This window comes from Paroedura picta, chromosome 1, assembly GCF_049243985.1.
Source record: "Paroedura picta isolate Pp20150507F chromosome 1, Ppicta_v3.0, whole genome shotgun sequence".
NCBI classification, from domain to species: domain Eukaryota; kingdom Metazoa; phylum Chordata; class Lepidosauria; order Squamata; family Gekkonidae; genus Paroedura; species Paroedura picta.
This window is the reverse complement of record NC_135369.1, coordinates 28,939,884-28,959,730: the sequence shown is the minus strand read 5'-3', so window position 1 is coordinate 28,959,730 and position 19,847 is coordinate 28,939,884. Positions and strand designations below refer to the sequence as shown.

At 47.4% G+C, this 19,847-nt stretch overlaps 1 protein-coding gene across 9 annotated transcripts in view; it reads right to left on the bottom strand.

The window, feature by feature from the left end:
- Positions 1-198: 198 nt before the first annotated feature.
- Positions 199-19,847, bottom strand: part of PTK2B (protein tyrosine kinase 2 beta) — a 104,461-nt gene continuing 84,812 nt past the window's right edge. For 4 of the 9 annotated variants that reach the window (XM_077331356.1, XM_077331353.1, XM_077331358.1 and 1 more), the window contains 12 exons: positions 19,361-19,450; positions 17,682-17,886; positions 17,386-17,494; positions 16,582-16,647; positions 13,957-14,082; positions 8,815-8,961; positions 6,211-6,249; positions 5,222-5,249; positions 4,819-4,874; positions 4,572-4,718; positions 3,010-3,090; positions 199-1,778 (listed from right to left, as the gene is read on the bottom strand). In XM_077331356.1, coding sequence (XP_077187471.1) covers positions 1,563-1,778; positions 3,010-3,090; positions 4,572-4,718; positions 4,819-4,874; positions 5,222-5,249; positions 6,211-6,249; positions 8,815-8,961; positions 13,957-14,082; positions 16,582-16,647; positions 17,386-17,494; positions 17,682-17,886; positions 19,361-19,450 — 1,310 coding nt within the window. In that variant the 3' untranslated portion in view covers positions 199-1,562. The remainder of the gene's footprint in view (positions 1,779-3,009; positions 3,091-4,571; positions 4,719-4,818; positions 4,875-5,221; positions 5,250-6,210; positions 6,250-8,814; positions 8,962-13,956; positions 14,083-16,581; positions 16,648-17,385; positions 17,495-17,681; positions 17,887-19,360; positions 19,451-19,847) is intronic. The other 5 variants (XM_077331361.1, XM_077331365.1, XM_077331364.1 and 2 more) reach the window with 5 other exon arrangements.

The following is a 19,847-nucleotide window of genomic DNA, read 5'->3' as shown; positions in this document are numbered from 1 at the left end:
GCCATGTTCTCTCTTATGCAGCTTAATTAACCTCCCCGGATAATTCCATCTCTCACAGCCAAGTGAGCTGACACTTGTGAGGCTAACCCAGAGGCGGAGGAAAAGGAACCACAAATAGCTAAGTCTGTATCCTAAGAACATGCCTGTGTCAAGAAATCTTTTGAACCCTCAACAAAGGAAACGAGATCAGCCGGAGAACTGGGTTACCTCATTTATGTCAAGCAAAAAATAACAGCTTTGTTAAGATGAGTGTGGCGAGAGCCCGCCCCTCCCCCCCAAAAAAACATACAATGTTCAGTTTAAAACCAACAAATCATATCAAACAGAAAGGTTTCTGGTATAGTTGCCTTTTTCTAAACACACAAGATAATATTACAAAGAAGCTCAGGTCAGCAGCTGAACTCACTCCAGGCCTTTTCTTTAAAAAAAGAAAAGCAACCTGAACTCTTAGACAGAAGAGAAAAAGCATAGGGATTGGGAAATTCGGAGAGGGAGGCGGATTCTGCATTCAAAACAACTGATTTTAAGGGGTTTTTTAAAGAAAAATTTGAATGCTTCAAATCCCTGAATGATTTCCATGAAACTTCTGTTTCATGGTGAAGCCTGAGGTTCAAGGCTGTGAGCCCTATTTAAGTTCTTTAAAAAATCCTGCCGGGAATTCAAATCGTATTTTAAATTCTAAATCAGTGTCCAGATTCAAGCTTCATTGAAGGCATGGGTGTGTTTTCTCACTAATTTACCTTGGTATTTGAAACTTCAGATTGCAGTATGTTCCCCCCCCCCTTTGTTCCTTTCAGAGATCATTCAGAGATCCACTGAATTCCCCCTATGTTGATTCGTCTCAAATTAAGTTTGGGAAGCAGGAGGCAGAAAGAAAGGAAGGAAAGATTAGGGAGGGAGGGGGCTACACAAATCGTTGTTAAATAAATTGCTCTATACAATGTACAAAGAAGCAAAACCATCTTTTCTGACAAACCAGTACCCCCATTGGGAAATTTCTCCAATCAAGAGGCTCGCTTAGCAAGTCTCCTTTGCCTTGTTGACCACTAAAACCCTTGGAACAATCAAGGAGCAACCTTGACACACCTTTCTCTGGCTTTCCCTGAGAACAGCATGGGGCCCACAAACCACCCCACCCACACCTGCCTTTGGCCTGCTCCACCAGCCAGATAGATGGTACCTCTCATTGTCCCAGGTACCCAAGAGGCAGAACACAACACAGAAATCCATTTTCTGTGATAGCACTAGTGGTGCAGGTTCAGAAAGCCCCACTGAATGGCCTTAAGTATCCCCCACCGGAGGACAGGGTAAGGCACGTGCCCCCCCTGCCCTTAGCAGCACGTTCTATGGGATGCAAGAAGACAAAAGTCTCTTCCCTGCCCTGAGCATGGCTTCTCTCAGGAGTCTCCTCCTTTGTTCTCAGAAGACAGACGTGACAAAATCAAAGACACGAGAGATTTTGTGGCACAGGGGGGCAGGGGAGCTGGAGGGGTTTATATAGAGAGATCTATATATAACATGTGTGTTTGTGTGTGTGTGATTTTAAAGGCCAGCTCTCCTGGTCATTCAAAAGAGACCTTCACCAGGTTGGCTCGCACCTTGGCTTGGTCTACAGCGTCCAGGAGGTTCTTCGCATCCACGGCCAGGGTGTGGGAGGCGGTCAGCATCTGGCGCTTGCACTCCTCGCTCAGAGAGGTCATGGCGTTCTGCTGGGCCAAGCGCATCTTGTTGATCAGCTCGGCAAGGTCCTTGTTGAGAAGTTTCTGAGTGCCCTCGATCTGCCAAAGGGGGAAATGTAATACCACGTAAGCAGCAGATTAGCTCAAAGGGCACCTCAGAGCAAGTTCCCTTCCTTCTGCTAGCAGGGCACTTGGAGACAAGTCTTCTGTCTAAGCCAGCCTTTCTCAACTTTTTTGCCTCTCAGAATCCTCTGGGACCCTCTTCAGACTTTGAGAAACCCCAGAAGTGGCGCCATCCTGTAGAATGTGGTTGGGAAGTATAGCTGTGTACATGTCCACCTGGGCCCACTGCCTTCATACCCCCTCCAGACCATTTGGGGGGAGGTCGACCTGACCATATATGGTCATATCACCCAATAAATGTTTGACAAATTTAAAAAATATTTTAAAAATTAATGACCTCCTGTCCATTCAGAAAACCCTTCCAGGGCCATCACAAAACCCTGGTTGAGAAAGCCTGGTCTAAGCAATCAGTTTGTTCCAGGAGAGCAATTTAGGATTATTGCCTAGGAATGAACAGGTGTAGGAAATGTTATGAAGGGATTGGAAATTCATATGGACTTTTCTCCATTTATGAATAGATTAGCAGCCACTTATCGCCAGACCAATCTTGTCAAATCTGAGAAGCTAAGCAGAGTCAGCCCTGGTTAGTACTTTATTATTATTATTATTATTAAATTTCTTACCCGCCACTCCCACAAGGCTCATGGCGGGTTACAAAGCTGCATAAAACCCCATAGCAAACCCCTAAAACTATCCCTTAATAGCACAAAAAATACAATCACAGTAAGGTAAAAAGTGCAAGATATGCCAGATGCAGCGAACTGACTATACCCAGTCCACTAATACAACCACCTAAGGGGAGGAAGAGGTGTGTATGATGGTACTCAACGGCCGTCCTGCTGTCCTAAGGGGGGGGGGGGTCCCAGCTCTCCCATAGCACACCGGCCTCAACCATAGACCTGGCGAAAGAGCTCCATCTTGCAGGCCCTGCAGAATACTGAAATCTCCCGCAGGGCCCGTAGCTCTTCTGGGAGCTCATTCCACCAGGTCGGGGCCAGAACCAAGAAGTCCTGGGCTGCTGTACAGAATAAGGTTGCACTGAAAAAACCATAGATCTGCGGTAACCTGGTAGCACTTGATTATTATCCTTTGAGAGAGATCTCAGAAGGATTCCCAGCAAGCACAGGCCATCTGAGGCAGCTTCCTAAGGCTCCGATGGGTCAGCCTCAGCCAAGGGCAACAAAAAGAACCTGCTGCTGAGACCTACCTCATGGCGCGAAGAGGCAGGCAAAGCCGGAAGGATGTCGTCTACGCTCCCAATGAGCTTCCGAAGAGACAGACCTACATTCTGCCAGGGGGAAGCAAAAAGCACAAAGTCAAGGCTCCCGACAGTTGGGGGCCAGAAAGGCTTTTCTCTGCATATCTCTGGAACTGTCCTGGGCGTGAGGCTTTGTTAACACGATTATCAATCCACCTATTCTTCACCCAGTTCTTCCATTTGCTTAAAGGTAAAGGTATCCCCTGTGCAAGCACCGAGTCATGTCTGACCCTTGGGGTGATGCCCTCCAGCGTTTTCATGGCAGACTCAATACCATTTACCATTCCCTTCCCCAGTCATTACCATTTACCCCCCAGCAAGCTGGGTACTCATTTTACCGACCTCGGAAGGATGGAAGGCTGAGTCAACCTTGAGCCAGCTGCTGGGATCAAACTCCCAGCCTCATGGGCAGAGCTTTCAGACTGCATGTCTGCTGCCTTACCACTCTGCGCCACAAGAGGCTCTCACTTGCTTAGTTATCATCAAAATGCAATCGGAGGAAGAAAAGACTCTCAGGCCTTTCTAAAGGGTCACCAAGGAGAGAGCTTAGTGAATATCCACAGGTAAGATGTTCCATAACTCCAGTGCAATATCTGAAAAGGCCCAGTTTCTAGCTGGGAATCATCTCATTAAATGTGCAGCAAGGACAGTCAGAAGGGAAACCTGCACCAATCTGCACCACGGTGCGGTTCTATAATAGGAGATGCAAGTTCTTCCATCCTGGGGGCCCTAGGCTGTGAATGGCTTTAAAGGGAAGAACCAGCATCTACATTTTGCTGATAAATAATGCTTTCAAGGGCAGCGCACAATATGGTACTCCTTTTGGCTCGGTTAAATTGGCAGTATCATTTACAGACTGGATGTAACTAGAAGAACGTGGCCTTGGTCTCAACAGCAACTTGTTCCTCTAATAACAAAGTGCAACAAAGCTCTTTACATGCTCAATCAGAAGTCAATTAGAGAGAAATAATAAAGCCTACAAATACAAGAGATAATTGGCCCTAATGTTTTGATTCAGCAGAAGGCAGCTTCCTATGTTCCAGGGAACAGCTCTCTGATTAATTTGCTGCATGGCTGCCTTGAGCACATGAGGACAACATTTGATTCCAGCGGTACCTTTAAGACCAACACAATTTTCATTAAGGTATGAGCAGGTATCTGTTGAAGTGTGCATGCACATGGAAGCTTATGCCTTGAACTTGGCTGGTGCCAATGGACTCAAAACTTTGTTCTGCTGCTTTAGACCGACCCGGCTGCCCACCTGAAGGAGAAGCCCACAAGGGCTGCCTGAGCTGAGTCAGAGCAGATGTTTCTAGTCCAAGACTTCTGTCTTGAGCACAGCCGCACCAAGACACTTCTGGGAAGGTCACAAGAACCCTAAGGCTTGGGACTGTTCATCCTCAGGATGTCACGCTCAGGGGTAGTATATATTGATTCCCCTCCCCAGTCCCATTCCATGAACATTTCCCAATTCCTCACTGCTCCAAAAGTGGTGGCAAGTTTCCTGTTACCTTCACGACGAGGATGTACCGCTCTGGTGGATGGTTGCTGACCTCGTTCTTAAGCTGCAGAACAGCCTTCACCAGGTCCATGACATCGCTGTATACAGCATCGTCCGTCCGGTCAAAGTTGGCTGTAGGATTTGGCTGAAGCGACATCTGAAAAGGATAGGATGGATACTGTATGTGAATCAGGCCAGAGTCCAGCATCGCACTGGAAAGGAAGCATCTTCCTGTGAGGTGATGTTGGAGCACATACCTGGGGTACAAACCTGGGGGGCTTCTTGGGGGGTCCAGTAAATTCAGCTAAGCCATCAATAAAAGGAAACAAAGAGCTTTTTATTATATGTATCCGCACGCACACAAAGTATTGCTACTCAGATGGCTGATTTGAAACAAAATCTGATAACTACCTGGCTAGTCAACTGTTTAACAGATGGCATTTCCGTAGATTTACAGGTTTTTAAAAAGCACACTGCAGTGTTTGTAGATCATTGCATCAGAAATCAAGTTATTTTATGCACAAAATGTATTGGAAGGGAGATAAATAATATTTAGAAACAAACAATTATGTCTTGTGCAGCTAAGACAACCAAGGGACTGTAGCACAAGAACTCCTGTATGCAAGATAACAGTAGGACAGATTGGCAAAAAATACTCACTGTAGCCCATCTCCTTCTCAGGAAGTTTCTGGAAAGGGAACAAGAAATCCCATGAAAACTCAGATTTTAACATGATGGAGTAAGTGGGGGTGGCAAACAAGCTGGAGCTAAGCAGCGAAAGAGACAGATCTCAGACAGCTGTTGAGGGCAATATTTTAATATCGTTATATACCTGCAACTGTAGCAGGTAATCAAGAGGACTTTTCCACCTCATTTTGGTGTGCTTCTGCTTTTGACATTCAGGAGCAGCAGAGAAAATAGATAGTAGCAACCCAGACAGGCAAGAGTGGCAGTAAGGCAGACGCAAGAGCAGAAATGCTTAAGAGTGAAGACCTCTATCCTGGTACTGTTTAAAGCAATGTCTGTGTCCAAGAAACCTCTAAAGAAGCTGGGCTCAGGCCAGGGAGGCCCTCCTTCTTCCACATAACATGCCTGTTTACACAGGTAAATTCTCAATGCCTCTGCCTAACTCCAGCCAGGGTGGAGGTTACATGGGTGGTAATGGCCATTTGACAGGTCACAACATATCTTTGGACTGCCTTCCCAGGGATGTCTGCTTTGTGCTAACATTTAGGTGCCAGGTGAAAATGAAAGGGCTTGAGAGCTATCAGCAGGAACCCAGGAGCCATAAGAGGGCAATCCAGGAACCCTAGGGGGAGAAAGCTAGCTGTGTGGTTGTGGGAACTTGGAGGGTAGAGAAGCCCTATGTAAGTTTGGGACTGGCAAGGACGTTCTGCCAAGGCTGGGAATGCAAGGACTATGAAGCTGCAGAAAATATGTTCCTGTATCTGTGCATGCCTGTGTATGTTTCTCTAAAAATCTGATCAGATGCTTGGAATTAGGCCAGGTGACCTTTTGACAGTCTACTTCTGACCTATCATTTTTGGAATCTTCAGAAGAAGAAAAGAATAGATAAAGTTTGAGAAAGGCAGCAGAGGGCATTTTTAAGGATTGCCAGGTGACAGATGTTGCCCTTTGTGGACACTTACTGGGGGGGAGGAGTCACTGTTCACAGAGGCTATGGGGTCCTGTGGTGGAGAAGGGTAAACAGCAGTTAGGCACCAGCATTAACCTAAGGTAGAAATGCATCAAGCAGTGTGCAATTCAACTTATGGTGACCCCAGCAAGAGGCTTTCAGGGCAAATGAGAAGCAGAGGTGTCTTGCCATTGTCTTCCTCTGCAGAGCCTTCCTTGGTGGTCTCCCACCAAAGGACCAACCCCGCTTAGCTCCTGAAATAGTGCTATACCATGATAAGTCCCCTCCACACTGCACTTGTAAAGGTGTCCTAAATAATGTTGAGAAAGCTGAAATATTGCAGAAGGGAAAAAGGGCTTGGGGGTGGGGCTGAGTGGTTCTCCCCAGTCAGCTGATAGGTAGACTTTTAGTTTTTCAAAAAGGGTTCCACAAAAACAGCCCTAGCTCGTGGCCTTGGATCTTTTGACCTCATTCCCCTTGTGCTTCTGGTCTGGCCTCTGTAGAGGCTGAATTCCACTGTGGTGCTCACTGTGTTTGCCCCAGCACATCTGTGTGTACAAGACTGTGTTTTTTTTTTTTTTTGGCAAGGATCCTTTACACACATCGAAGTGAAAGTAGCTGAAGAGTTGCCACAGCAGAGCATAAGCTCCACAGCAGCAGGAGCGAAGTAAAAGAGGGATAATGGCATAGGATCCAAGCTCTGTTTTTGTATCAGTATTGGTTTGCCAATTAGTAATAGTTAAAACACTATTCCAGGTGTTTCTCCCAATCGGAGGGGTGGGCAGAAAGGGAGGATAGAACAGTGATTTGGGGAGAGACACATCAGGCAACCTTCTCTGAGGTCAAAGAAATCCTGCTGCATCTCAGGTGTGACTGGCAGAAAACGTTCCAGTCACTGCTGGATCAGTGGTGCTGCAGAATTATTTGCCTCCGCCTTATACTGCTCGGAAGAACAGAATGGTAGATTTGTTGGTTTTAAAACTTGGTTATTTAGCAGCAACTCTGAAGATTGGAAAGAGGGAGCTGAGATTTTTCCTTCATCTTGTTTCTCAGCTGTGAATCTTCTCTGCCCTGGGAGAACAATAGGTACATGTGCTGCCCTTGAAACATTCTGGCTGTTAACCTTGGGTGTTGTGTGGGTGTGTATACTCATGTAAAGGGCCAACCAGTTGCAGCTGGCCTACGGCAGCCAGACAGGGTTTACAAGAATTTGAAACAAACAAACAAAAAGCTGGAAATAAAGGATATCTGGCTGCCCTCAAATGCTCCAACAGTCTTCACTTTTGGGAATATTTGAAATTGGAACTGGATTTTAAATGCACTGTGCATGCATGCTTTCACAAAGATTGTAAATGTTTTTATGCCTGCTTCCTCCATTCCCGCCTCCTTCATTTGGTATCATCGTCACAGCTTCAAGTTGAATTTTAAAAAATGTGTTGCGGCCCTGCAGAAGTGGGGCAGGCTGCTGCTTGGCATGTTTGAGCAACACTGCCTGCCTGCCTGTGTTCATTTATGGATGTATTTGTGTTCAAAGCACAAAGATTCTCGGCCACCGATGGTTCCGTGCAGCGTGGCAGCATGCCCCGCCATGTCCTGTGTATGCACAAGGGACAAGATCCCCCGATGCACACAGTCCACCCCAAAGTTGTATGTGTGCATGCACAACTCCGGGGGAGAAAGGTTCCCCCATGCTGTGTGGCAGCTGTACAGGGTGTGTCCCTGCACGAGGGTGGGATAGTATGGGGATGCTATCCCACCATCATGGGGCTTGAAGAATGCCCCATTGGGCTCTGCGATGCTGCAAAGCCAAATGGGGGCATTTTGTGTCCTTTCAGGGACACTGTAGGTGGGGGAGGACCCATACACATGGGTCTGGCCCAGCATGGGCGCCAATGGTGGGGCACTGGAAGTCCTAATGTGGGCCAGGAGGGGGCTGGGCTGGTGGAAACATAATGCATCTGTGGGATCTGAGCACTGACCAAGTGCACCTATTCTGTGCATAATCAGTCTCTGTCTTCTCTTTTGGCCCCTTTCCTTTTGCCTGTCTACCAACATCAAGCATGCTCAATGGAAGAACATTTCGCATGTGCTCCCAACAGCCACTGGGGAGCTGCAGTTTGAATTGATATCTTCTGAATGTGTTGCAATAGGATGAACTCCACCAGCTGTGCAGGTTCTTAAAGGATGTACCACCCATGCCTGATGACCCAGGGACATACATACTCCAAGTGGCATTTCGAACAAGCATCAACAGTGACTGAACCAACAGAAAATCGTTCAAAATGGTATTTTTTAAAACTGAAAGCAAATTGTTGAAGCAGGTGTAATTTATACATCAACAGGCATAGCAAGAAAGGTAAGTTTCGTTTCCGAAAACCATTTCATCCCTGCAGAAGATCCTATTCCCAAATCCCCCAGACAACATCCTGGTTTGGCTCACAAATCTCTTCCTCTTAGGGATTTTGATTAATCTCAAGAACCTAAACAAAATTGTGATGAGGAGGACGATTTTTCCTAGAGGGTGATTCCTCTGAATCCCCTCTCAGTTAAACCAGATCACATGACCATGCTGGACAGTAACCTGGTTACTGCCCACCCAGCTCTTCAGCTAACTCACCAGAGCTTTCTCCTCCTGCCTCAGCCACTGGTAATCCTCTGCCATCTGCTTCTGCTGCTTGTCAAGAAGCTGCCTCATCTTGGCCCGCTCCATCTCCCAAAGCTTCTGGGCCTCTTCCCGGCTGCTGGGCCTGAGGAAGTCCTCCTCCTTGTGGGGAAAGAACAACACCTATGTTAACATTGGTCACCCAATCAGTTATCCCAGGACAGCTATTTCACTTCAGTCTATTTCTGTAGACCAGTTTGATTCTTTAAAAAGTATTGCAAATGAGGCGAGGAAGATGAACTTCCATGTTTGGAGGCAATATACCTCTGACTGACAATCAACAGGATAGTTGTCTCTTACTTGCCCTGCTGCAAACCACTGCTGGACTTGATGGTCCTAGGGTCTAATCCAGCAAGATCATTTTCCCATTCTTAAAGCGCATCAATGAGATCTGGGGTGGGGGAGTGGGGGAGGTCTTGACTCATTTCTCTTTCATCCCTGAATAAAAGATCATACAAACAACACAAGGGCTGTCTTTTCTGGTGAGTGATAGAGAGTTAAAGCTGCAGCACTGCAGTAGAAGAAGAGCTGGGTTTTTGTACCCTGATTTTACTGCCCAAAGGAGTCTCAAAGTGACTTACAATCGCCTTCTTCTCACCAAAGCAAACACCCTGTGAGGTAGGTGAGACAGAGAGAGTTCTGAGAGAACTGTGACTATCCAAGGTCACCCAGATGGCTGTGGAAGAGTGTCAAATCAGACCTGGTTCTCCAAATTAGAGGCTGCCACTCTTTAACCACTATACCACGAAAGCTCGGGCTTGTCATCTCAGGATAACTCCTATATGTTGATTCCATTATGGAGCCCCAAGGGTGGAGTTCAACATTACGTGAAAGCCAGAACTGCCACCACTTTTGTCTCTCCTAGTCACTCCAACACAAAGTGTGGCATCATAACACATAGCTTATAGTTGGAAGGGGCCAGTTCTTGCCAGACCTCTGTCCAACGATGAGACACGCATAGAGCAGAATACACAGCACAAAGTAATGTCATGTCTCCATCTCCTGTTAACTCTCTTGTCTGTATTTGTACATCAATCTTCCTTCCAAAAGGTAATAGTTGTGCTCATTTTATCCTCACAACAACCCTATGAGGCATGTCAGACTGATGGCCTTAGTCCTCCGAGGTGCCTCCTAGCTGAGTGGTGATTGATCACATTGTTATTTTACCCTTTTTCCAAGGAGCTCAGAGAAACGTGCATGATAATCCCTTCCCCCATTTTATCCTTACAACCACTCTGAGCGTTGGGCTAGGTCATCCAGCAAGTTTCAAGGTTGAATGTTTTGATCACTGTATGACATTGGGGCATTTGCCAGGGAGGCATTTGCCATGGAGGAGAGAGAGATTGGCGTAGTGGTTATGAGTGGTGGCCTCTAATTCAGTGAGCCAGGTGTAAATCCCTACTCCTCCTCCACATGCAAGTAACTGGGTAGCCTTGGGCCAGTCACAGTTCTCTCAGAGCCCCTTCAGCCTCATCTACCTCACAAAGAGTCAGTTGTGGAGAGATGAAGAGGATTATAAGCCACTTTGACTCCTTTTGGTAGTGAAAAGCGGGGTATAAAACCAGCTCTTCTTCTTTGAAATGGGACTGGACATAACTAAGACACAAAGGAGTCAGAGGCCAAAGTATGAGTCCTAGGTGTGGGACTGCATTGTGTATCCAGTATTTGCAAGGCAACCACAACTGCTTCCCTTACTTTTTGTCTCTTTCCTGCCATTAAAAGAGGCTGCACATAACACTCATAGCATAGCAATTCCAAAAGGGGTTTAAAGATGACCTGAGGGAACGTCAAAGGATACATTCAAGGCTTCATGGATCCAGAATCATTCCAAATCAACTCCAGAGTAACTATGAAGTGAAGCCAGAATTAAACTAGGATGCAACTTAGAGTCCCACAATTTATCAGTGTTCCAAAGTGGGTGGGTGGGTGGAACACAACAGAGAATTCACTAAACAAATAATCTGCAATGTATTTCCCAACAGATGTCTCCTTTCTGTCTCCTGATTGGCTTTGCTATGTTTTATTTTTCCTGATCATATTCCCTTTATCTTCGCTGTCAAACAAAATTGGGCTACAGGATCTCAGATCTCCCCAAGAATCTTTTCCTTTTGAGCTCTTCGGCTTGGACTTGCATTAGAAATCTACAACTGGGAGAATCACTTATTGGGCTGCTCCCATGCGCTGTAAACCTTTCTACTATCCCCTCTCCCTCCCCAATAAAGATGAAGGCCCTAATTAGTGGAGTCCCACACAGCACCTTCGAGATCTTCAAACATGTAACACTGTAAGAGAAGGAAGAGCAAGATAAGGCAGAAAGACGGGGTGGGGGGAGCATCAGTGGCAGTCAGGGATTATGTTAAGGCAGGGAATTTGTGTACTCAGCAGAGACAGTGGAGCTGAGAAAGGTAATGAGCTACATCATGGTGAGGCAGTATGGATTTCTTCTACAGATGTTGCTGCATCTATTGTCTCCAGTTATGGGTAAAACTCCACCTGGCGAATGGAAACCTGCTTGAAAAGGGCCTGTTGCCTATGGAATACTCCAAACCTACCAAGAGGCATAGCTTTTGAGTGGAGGCCCTGTAAAATTGGTCAACCAACACTACTCCATGAGAAGGAGAAGGCAAGTTCTTTGGGGCCTGCGCATTGTTGTTGTAAGAGGCAAAGAGTCTCAGCTACAAGGGGGTCATTTAGAAATCAGCATTGGGGTGGGAAGGGAATGGAACACCACCACCACCCCTTTATTTCATTTTTTTTGCAACTACCCGTTTAAGTGTGGTTGTTAGGGCCTACTTATTCCACCACAATAGGGTGAAACATTGCAGGCTCTATGTTGCCTAGCAACAGAGTAGGCCACAAGCTTGGAACAGGGTCACAGAGTTCCGCTGGTTTTCAGAGGAGAGGCTCTCTCTGTTACAAAGCTATAGTGATTGGAGGGGGGGGGGGAATAAAGCTTCTTTTAAAAAGGGACAGAAGGCCTAGAATATGATGCTCTAATGAGCTGAGCTTTGTGTTTGTCTTCATAAATCTGATTCTGAAGCTCTTCTGAAAGGGAAGCTTCTGGACCACTTCACGTGGTTAGTTACTTTTAAGAGCTGGAGGCTACCTAGATGATTCTTTTTTCTCATAGGATTATGTATGTTGCATCGGCCTCATGCCTGGCTGTGTGTGAGGGGGGGGCACCATATTTCTGGAGCTGCAGACCTGTGACTCCAAGGAAGGAGTCCAGGAGACACTAGGGCTAGCAGGTACCGAGATGGATAACAGAGCCTGGCAGCATCTGGGGAAGGCAAGGGATGGCACCTGGCAAGTCGGGCGGTAGAAAAGGCTTGCCCTTTGCCCACTTATGGTGGGAATTCACCACTGTTCAACTGGTCAGCGGGTAGAAATAGTCAGCCAAACAAGAGAGGGTTACAATTGTCATGCCTGAGCAATGACACAACTTCTGGTGTGATCCAGAAGCAATCATGTCATGCCAGGAGGGCAATCTCACACTCACCCTAAAATTCTATGGTAGAATTTGAGTGAACACTAGAACACTGGCCAGCTTCCAGGTTTTGCCAGCAGATGTGTCATTGTGTCCTGGGGATGACTATCATTGCCCCCTCAGTAAGTGTCAACGCCTGCTGATGGCTATGCCTGGTGGTCCGAGGACAAAGCCAGGCTATGCTTGATACTTCAAGGATCAAAACTCCACAGCATGGGGCTGAAGAGAATAAATGGGTTGCCAACCTCCAGGTAGGGCCTGGAGATCTGGAATTTCAACTCATTTCCAAACTATATAGATCAGTTTTCTTTGAGGAAATTCAGCAGCCTCTATGATAGCGGTGGTCAAACTGTGGCTCTCCAGATGTCCATGGGCTACAATAACCAGGAGCTCATGGTAATTGTAGACCATGGAATTTGGAGCCACAGTTTAGCCACCCCTGCTCTATGGCATTATACCCTGTCGAGCTTCCTCCATTCTTCAAACTCCACCCTTCCCAGGGTCTACCCCCAAATCTCCAGACAATTCCCTCCAGAGTTGGAAGCCCTAGGCTAACAGCAGAACTTTTCACCCACAGAGACTGGGGAATAGCCTGACCTACTTTGATTCTAGTCTATCAGCCTGAGATGTTACTTCTTCACGAGACTCTGCAACATCAAGCCAGGTGGCTTCACACACTACAGCAGACACAGGTTGACTCCAGGGTAACCCACATGTTCCCTGGCAACAGGCCTAACACACACATACCCCCACCCAAGATTGTTTCAGGCTAGAAAATGGCACAGGGGGGAAAGCTGAAGCCACTTCTCCATGTTAAATGATCCTAGGAGGGCACTGCATGCCCAGCAACTGAGAAGACCCCCCAATTTGCAGGTCATTGTGTTATGCCTCACACCAGGCAGGACCCTGGACCTAACCTGTGTATTCTAATGTGCGTACCTTGGTTTCCTCGTCACAACTCTTGTTACTCTGCAATACTTTCAAAAATGGGATATAACCATACATTCACCATAAAATGCTTTGGAGTGCTCAAATGCTTCAAATATGAAACTTTAACAAAAACCCTGTAAAGTAGGCCCTCATTAGTAACTCTGTCTCACAGATGGGGGAATGCGGGAAGGGGGTGACTGCGGAAAAGAAGTGGCTTGCTAATGGTCTTCTACTGAGTTCATGACTGAAGAGACATTTAGATCAGGTTCCTTCATCCTTACATCCCTGAACCACACCAGCATTCATGTAATTCACATGGAGACCTGAAAAGCCAAGGAGACTGAAAATAAACCCAGGTAGGCTTCAACAATTACAGATCTGCCTTCTCTTGCCGTCAGGAACCTTTCCCTAAGCATGACTGTTCGTCAACATTCCAGGTATTCAATCATTCAGGAAATTAACAGATTCAGGATTTCCCCCAGCCTGCCTAGTTAGAATGCAAATCTGAAACAGCTTACGGAGAGGGCAGCAAGACACCCTTTGATGCTGGTAATGTACCAAAATGCTTTGATGCTGGTAATGGACCCAGTCATACCCATGCATCTCACTGGCCACCAAAGCCCCATCTTCTCCTGAGCATTGGGAAAGTGCGCCAAGCCGACCTGCCAGCTATGTCTTACCCTCATGCTGTGGCGCTTGAAGACGTTGTGTCTGTTGAGCGGTGGGGTGTGTAAGGAGTTGACAGGTGATGGGTACTCGATGGGGCTGGTGAGCGTTGGCGAGCTGGCACACAGACCCTCGGGCACCTGGGAAGGGGGAAGCAAAGGCAACAGACACAAAACCAGACACAGGTAGGCAGTAGACACACACAGAGGAGCGGAAAGCGCACGCTCTGGAAGGAGACAGCATCCGGACAACATGAAAGAGCTTGCCTGCTTCCATTCAGCCTAGATTTATATCCTTTAATGAGAGACACTGGGCATTTGCACCAGAGATATATGATGGTTTAGAAAACCTGTTAGGGTGTGACTCTGCTCAATACCAGAAAACACAAGCAGCAATTGTGAAGCATTTTGCTTTCATTTGATTATTAGAAGGGCAGTGAGCACGAGCATACCTGAGGGACCGCCTGTCACCCTATGCCCCCTGCAGGGCCTTATGCTCTGCGGATGCTAATTTGTTGGTTATTCCCAGCCCCAGGGATGTCTGTCTGGCTTCAACCAGGGCCAGGGCCTTTTCAGTCCTGGCCCCTACCGGGTAGAATGAGCTCCATGAAGAGCTGAGGGCCCTGCGAGAGATTCCAGCGTTCCACAAGGCCTGTAAAACGGAGCTCTTCCACCAGGTCTATGGTTGAGGTCAGTACGGACAGGGTGATCTATATAGCCCCCTTCCGAGGGATGGTGGCTAGTAAGATCTGCACCCTTCTCTCCCCCACTCCTTTTGTGGTATTGAGATAATTGAGTTTGAAGATTTTATTTTTTCCACTGTGTATCTTTTGTGAGCTGTTTAATTGTGTGTGATTTTATCCTGGGATTTTAATTGGGGTTTTATGGGATTTTATCCAGTTACTGTAACCCGCCACGAGCCGTAAGGGAGTGGCAGGCAATAAATCAAATAAACTAGCTACTTTGCATGACATACAAAGAACCCATTTTTGTCATTTATTATTTTCTATGCTTGTGAACAGGAACTTTGCCTTCTTGTAAGGAGGTGGTGAGCTCCCCCTCGCTGGCAATCTTCACAAAGTGGATGGACAGACATTTATCAAGGATGCTTTGGGCTGATCCTGCACTGAGCAGGGGGTTGGATTAGATGGCCTGTATGGCTCCTTCCAACTCTAGGATTCTATCCTGTACAGCGCCAGGCATCACAATCTAATCTAGCATTCACCAAGGACAGTAACCAGGGCTCTGTCTCTCAGACTTTTATACTAATTTTTATTTTGCCATCTTCACAGAGGAGCTCAACACAGGGTGGCTCATGACACGGATGGCACAAAGTGGGTTCCTTGTTTTAGAAAGGCCCCGTGAGTGCCTAAGTAACGTGGCTAAAAGGAGTTTTAAAAAAAGCATCAGAAGCACTAGCAATTCAGAAAACTGAACCGAAAGGATTGTTGAGAAGACAGATGTCCTTTGTCAACCATCATGTGACCGATAAGGGTGCATGTAATTTATTAAACATCCTTTCTAAATTCACCGTTCCCACCAAATAGAGGCATTGGGCTGGGTTGGGGGAGTAAATTTATTCAACAGAAGTTGTAAATCTTATTTCAAGGAAGGAGAAAGCGGATGACCTAAAGCAGGGTCTCCAACCCCTGGTCCGCAGCCCGGTACCGGGCCGAAAAGGCCTTCATACCGGGCCGCCAGCGGCCGCGCCTGGCTCCTCCCCTGCAGCGAAAGGCGGGGAAAGAGGCCGGCGCGGCAGCCGGCGCAGCAGCCGGCACGCAAACGCGCACGTGGAGAGTTGCCGCGCATACACATTTGCGCCCCCTGCTGGCGAAAACGCGCATGCGCAGCAACTCTACGTATGCGTGTTAGCGCCACCTGGTGGCCAAAACACGCATGCACAGCAATTGCGCATGCGCGTTTATGCGTAACTGTAGCAGCCGGGCCGCTGGCTCTCCCCAACCCCGGAGGCGGTCCCCGACCGCAACAAGGTTGGGGACCGCTAACCTAAAGCAAAGCTGTCTTTATTAATGAAACAGAGAAACTGCTGTACACAGCAGCACGAGAGAAGCACATTGTCAGGGGCTGCTACCAACAGAGAAGCACAGTTAGGCTCTGCTCTGCCTTACAACACTGAAGGAATGTATTTCTTTAGAGCCAAAAGCGTTTAACTGGAATGTCAAACGCAATGCCTGGTGCTGTAACACCCTTGCAGAGATGTAGGAATTCCAAGAAGCACTTTAAACAAAGCAAAAGTTGCAGTCAAAGAGGAAATGAGCCGGCTTCAACACTTCTCCATGGTTATACTTGGCCATGAGACCTTTACTTGTTCAATGAAAGGCATAAGGTCTGAAACCAAGTTTCCCAAGTGCTGTTTGAAACCACCACAAGGCAGACTGACCACACTGCTTTGGCTGTCAGAGAAAACCTGAGAAGCGTCAAGCAGCGGCTACAGACTCAGCAGAAAAGACCAAGATGACGAAAGCTCCCCAGCTCTGGAGTAACGCCTATACCGCTGGCTGAATAAGCTTGGCACGAATAATGAAGTACAAGGGTCTCCTCTTTTTGTTAGAGCAGCATAGGAAGTCACCTGGAGCCCAAGGAAGAGAAATACCTCTCTGGCTAAGGCAAAGTCCTTACCTGGAACTGGAGCTTGGGAGCCAGTAGATTAGTCTGAGGAGGTGGTTTGTACTTGGGCCTGCTGGGCTGGAAAAAGAAAGTACGAAATCAAGCAATATTTGGAAATCATCTTGTATCTTCTGTAGTGTTTTTTTTTAATATCCAGGTGCTAAACTAAATTTAAGTGGCTATAAATAGCCAGTTGTAGTTAAAATGTTCTTCAGTGAGACAGAAGAATGCAGTTAAAATTATTTTATACCTATGACGAATGCTTAGAAATATTCCTATTACGTGCATCTTTCAAAGTGTGATGATGGAGGTTAAAAGGAGGGAAGCACCCTACCAACTGCAAGCAGAAGACGTTCACAAACACAGATCTCTCCCGCCTCCATGACCTCTGACATGGTCTGGGCCCTGTGTACCTGCAGGACCACCTCTCCCACTATGTTCTCTTGGAGAGCCCTACCAGCTTGCTGGAGGTTCCTGGCCCCAGAAAATTTCAATGGTCCTTGACCACGTGGAACAAGTTGTCACTAGAGGCTCAATCTCTGACAGGAGTAACAAAGTTCCGTGGGGCCTGTAGAATGGCAGTCTTCCACCAGGCCTATGGCTGAGGCCAGGATGACAGAAGAACAACTGGAGGCCTCTCTCCACTTACCTGTCTCAGGTCCTTTCCTACTTTGGACTTTACACTACAGCTGGAAATCAGCCCATTATGATAGATAGAATGTCCAGCAAGACAGCAGTGGGAGCAGAACTGGCAAAGTCAGACTTCTAATGTGATTTTATTATACTCCTACTAGCTTCAAAGCCCGTCCCTCTTACCTTTGGTGGGGGCTCCTGGAAAGAAGTGGGCTCCATGATTTTGGGGGGACGGTGGCGGTTGTTCCTCTCTTGTTCCCGGACAATGTCCTTCTCCATCTGGTAAATGTCACTTTTATCAAACAGGGATGAGAAGGGAATAAACCAATTCAGCTTTATGAAACAACAACACCTGCTGTTTGCAGCACTCCCAGACAGGGCAGACTGACCTGTAGGCATCTGGGGCAGCTGCCCTGGGTCCTGCATGGGGGGCTGCGAAACCAAGAATGGGTGGTTGTCAGGGCCAGCCTCTCACTTACCTTAAGCTGCAGACCAGCTCCTTGAACTTGGGCCTGTCGCTCGGGTCGTAATCCCAGCAGCGTGTCATCAGGGTGTAGAGGACGGGTGGGCAGGCGTCAGGCTTGGGCAGGCGGTCCCCCTTCTCCAGAACCCCAATCACATCTTTGTTCTCCAGCCAGAAGAAGGGCTGCTTGCCATAGCTGAGGATTTCCCACATGCAAACGGCTGCGGTGGAGGAAATCAGGAAGAAATCAGAACAGGCAAAAGTTTCAGACGGGTATCCAGGGTGGTGGTGGGGGAGGGGGGAGTTTATCAGACCGGAGGCCCAGGAGTTGGTTTGCTCCATGATACCTTCCCCTCCCTAAGGACAGGGGTCTAGAGCCAGATTCAGGGCTTATTTATCTCCTGAACTCCTGCCAATGTGGTCTTTTTAGGTTCAAGCTGCACATAAACTAGCCTCGGAAGGGTGGTTTAGGAAGTATGACACCTTTTGACCATCTGGGTGTTACTTGCTGACATAGCCCTCTACTGCCCGATGGCAGGTGTCCCCTTCTGGGGAAGGACTATTTCCACCTTGCTGGGGTTTTGTACTATTACATTGTGTTTTAATGGGGTTTTACTGGGATTTATTGTTGTGGAAATTTTATGTTGTAACCCGCCACAAGTCAGCATGCCGAGAGTGGCGCGTAAGAAATATAATAAATCATAATCATAATAAATAATCATAATAATAAATAACCCCTCCCCCTTTTGAATCTTTAGGGGAGACACTTGTTGTCATGTCTGAAGGCACTGAATGGGATGCCCCTCAACCACGCCTGCCATTCCTTTAGCACTACACACGGTTGTCACTGTTATACGTGGCAGGTATCTCGAGAGCCAGAAGTTCACCCGGTGAAGCTTCCCCTGTCACTCCGTCATACAGGCAGGAAAAAGCACCTGCTGACTTCCTATAGCTCTGGAATGTACACAAACCATGGCAGGAAAAAAAGGGTGTGAAGGCCATTAAAGGGATGAAGTCTTACGGAGAAAGACTTTAAAAGCCTTTAAAAAGTGCTAGCCCTGTTGGCGCTTTCCCTTGGTAAACAGCCCATGACCTACTGACCCTTTCGGCAGGTCTGCCCTTAGGCTGAGGGATGTTGATGGAATCAAAGAAGCTTGACAATGAAGTTGCCTTATATGGAGGGAGACAGTCTTCTGAATACTGCCTAGCAGCAACTCCAGGGACACAGGCAGAAAAATGTCTTTTGTAATTCCTGGGGCCTTTTAGAGCCTAGACTCTCCATCAAATGCTGGCTGACTGAGCATAATTCGCTAACTCAGCCCATGGTGTATTGCCTTGAGTTGGCTGTCTCAAGCACTGTGAATACATACTGTCCCTTTTAAGACCAACAAAGCTTAATTCTGGGTACAAACTCCTGTGTGCATGCACACTTATTCAGTCACATGCAGGGGTGGCCAAATTGTGGCTCTCCGGATGTCTGTGGATTATAATTCCCATAAGCCCCTGCCAGAGCATGCTAGGTTACCTGAGCCCCCCTCAGGCTCTCCCTTTTCAGCCTGTGCGGGGGCCCGTTCCTCAACTAAGACCAAAAATGACCCGGCACCCCAGACCTGCCCTTGGGTTCTCCTTCTGCGTTTGCTTCTGGCCGATTTCTCCTCAAGAACTGGTTGTGACTGCCCCCGGGTTTGTGCTTACCAAACATCCATACATCACTGGCTGAGGTGAAACGTCGGAAGTTGATCGACTCGGGCGCCATCCACTTGATGGGCAGGCGAGTCACAGAAGCTGGGCAGGGGGAGAAGAGATCACCGTGAGTTCATAGAGAGTCGGGGGGGGGGGTTCACTTCTGGACATATTAAGCTGCTTCACAGCAGCCCTCTTCCCTGCTTCCATGTCTAGGTCCCAGAAAGCTTACTTCAGAACCCTGCAGACTAAAACCGTGAGCCTGCCTTATAGGGAGTCAGCCTATGGGTCCAACTTACCCACAACCCTCTGGGATTATTGTTATTATTTGGAAGGTATAAAGTATACTTGAGCTATGCTAGAGCATTAGCAGTCACATACATGGAATGCTACTGAATCAAGCCATCTAACAGGAGAGTCTAACAAAATTTGAGTCCAATGGCACCTTTAAGACCAACAAAGCTTTATTCAAGGTGTGAGCTTTCATGTGCAGGCACAC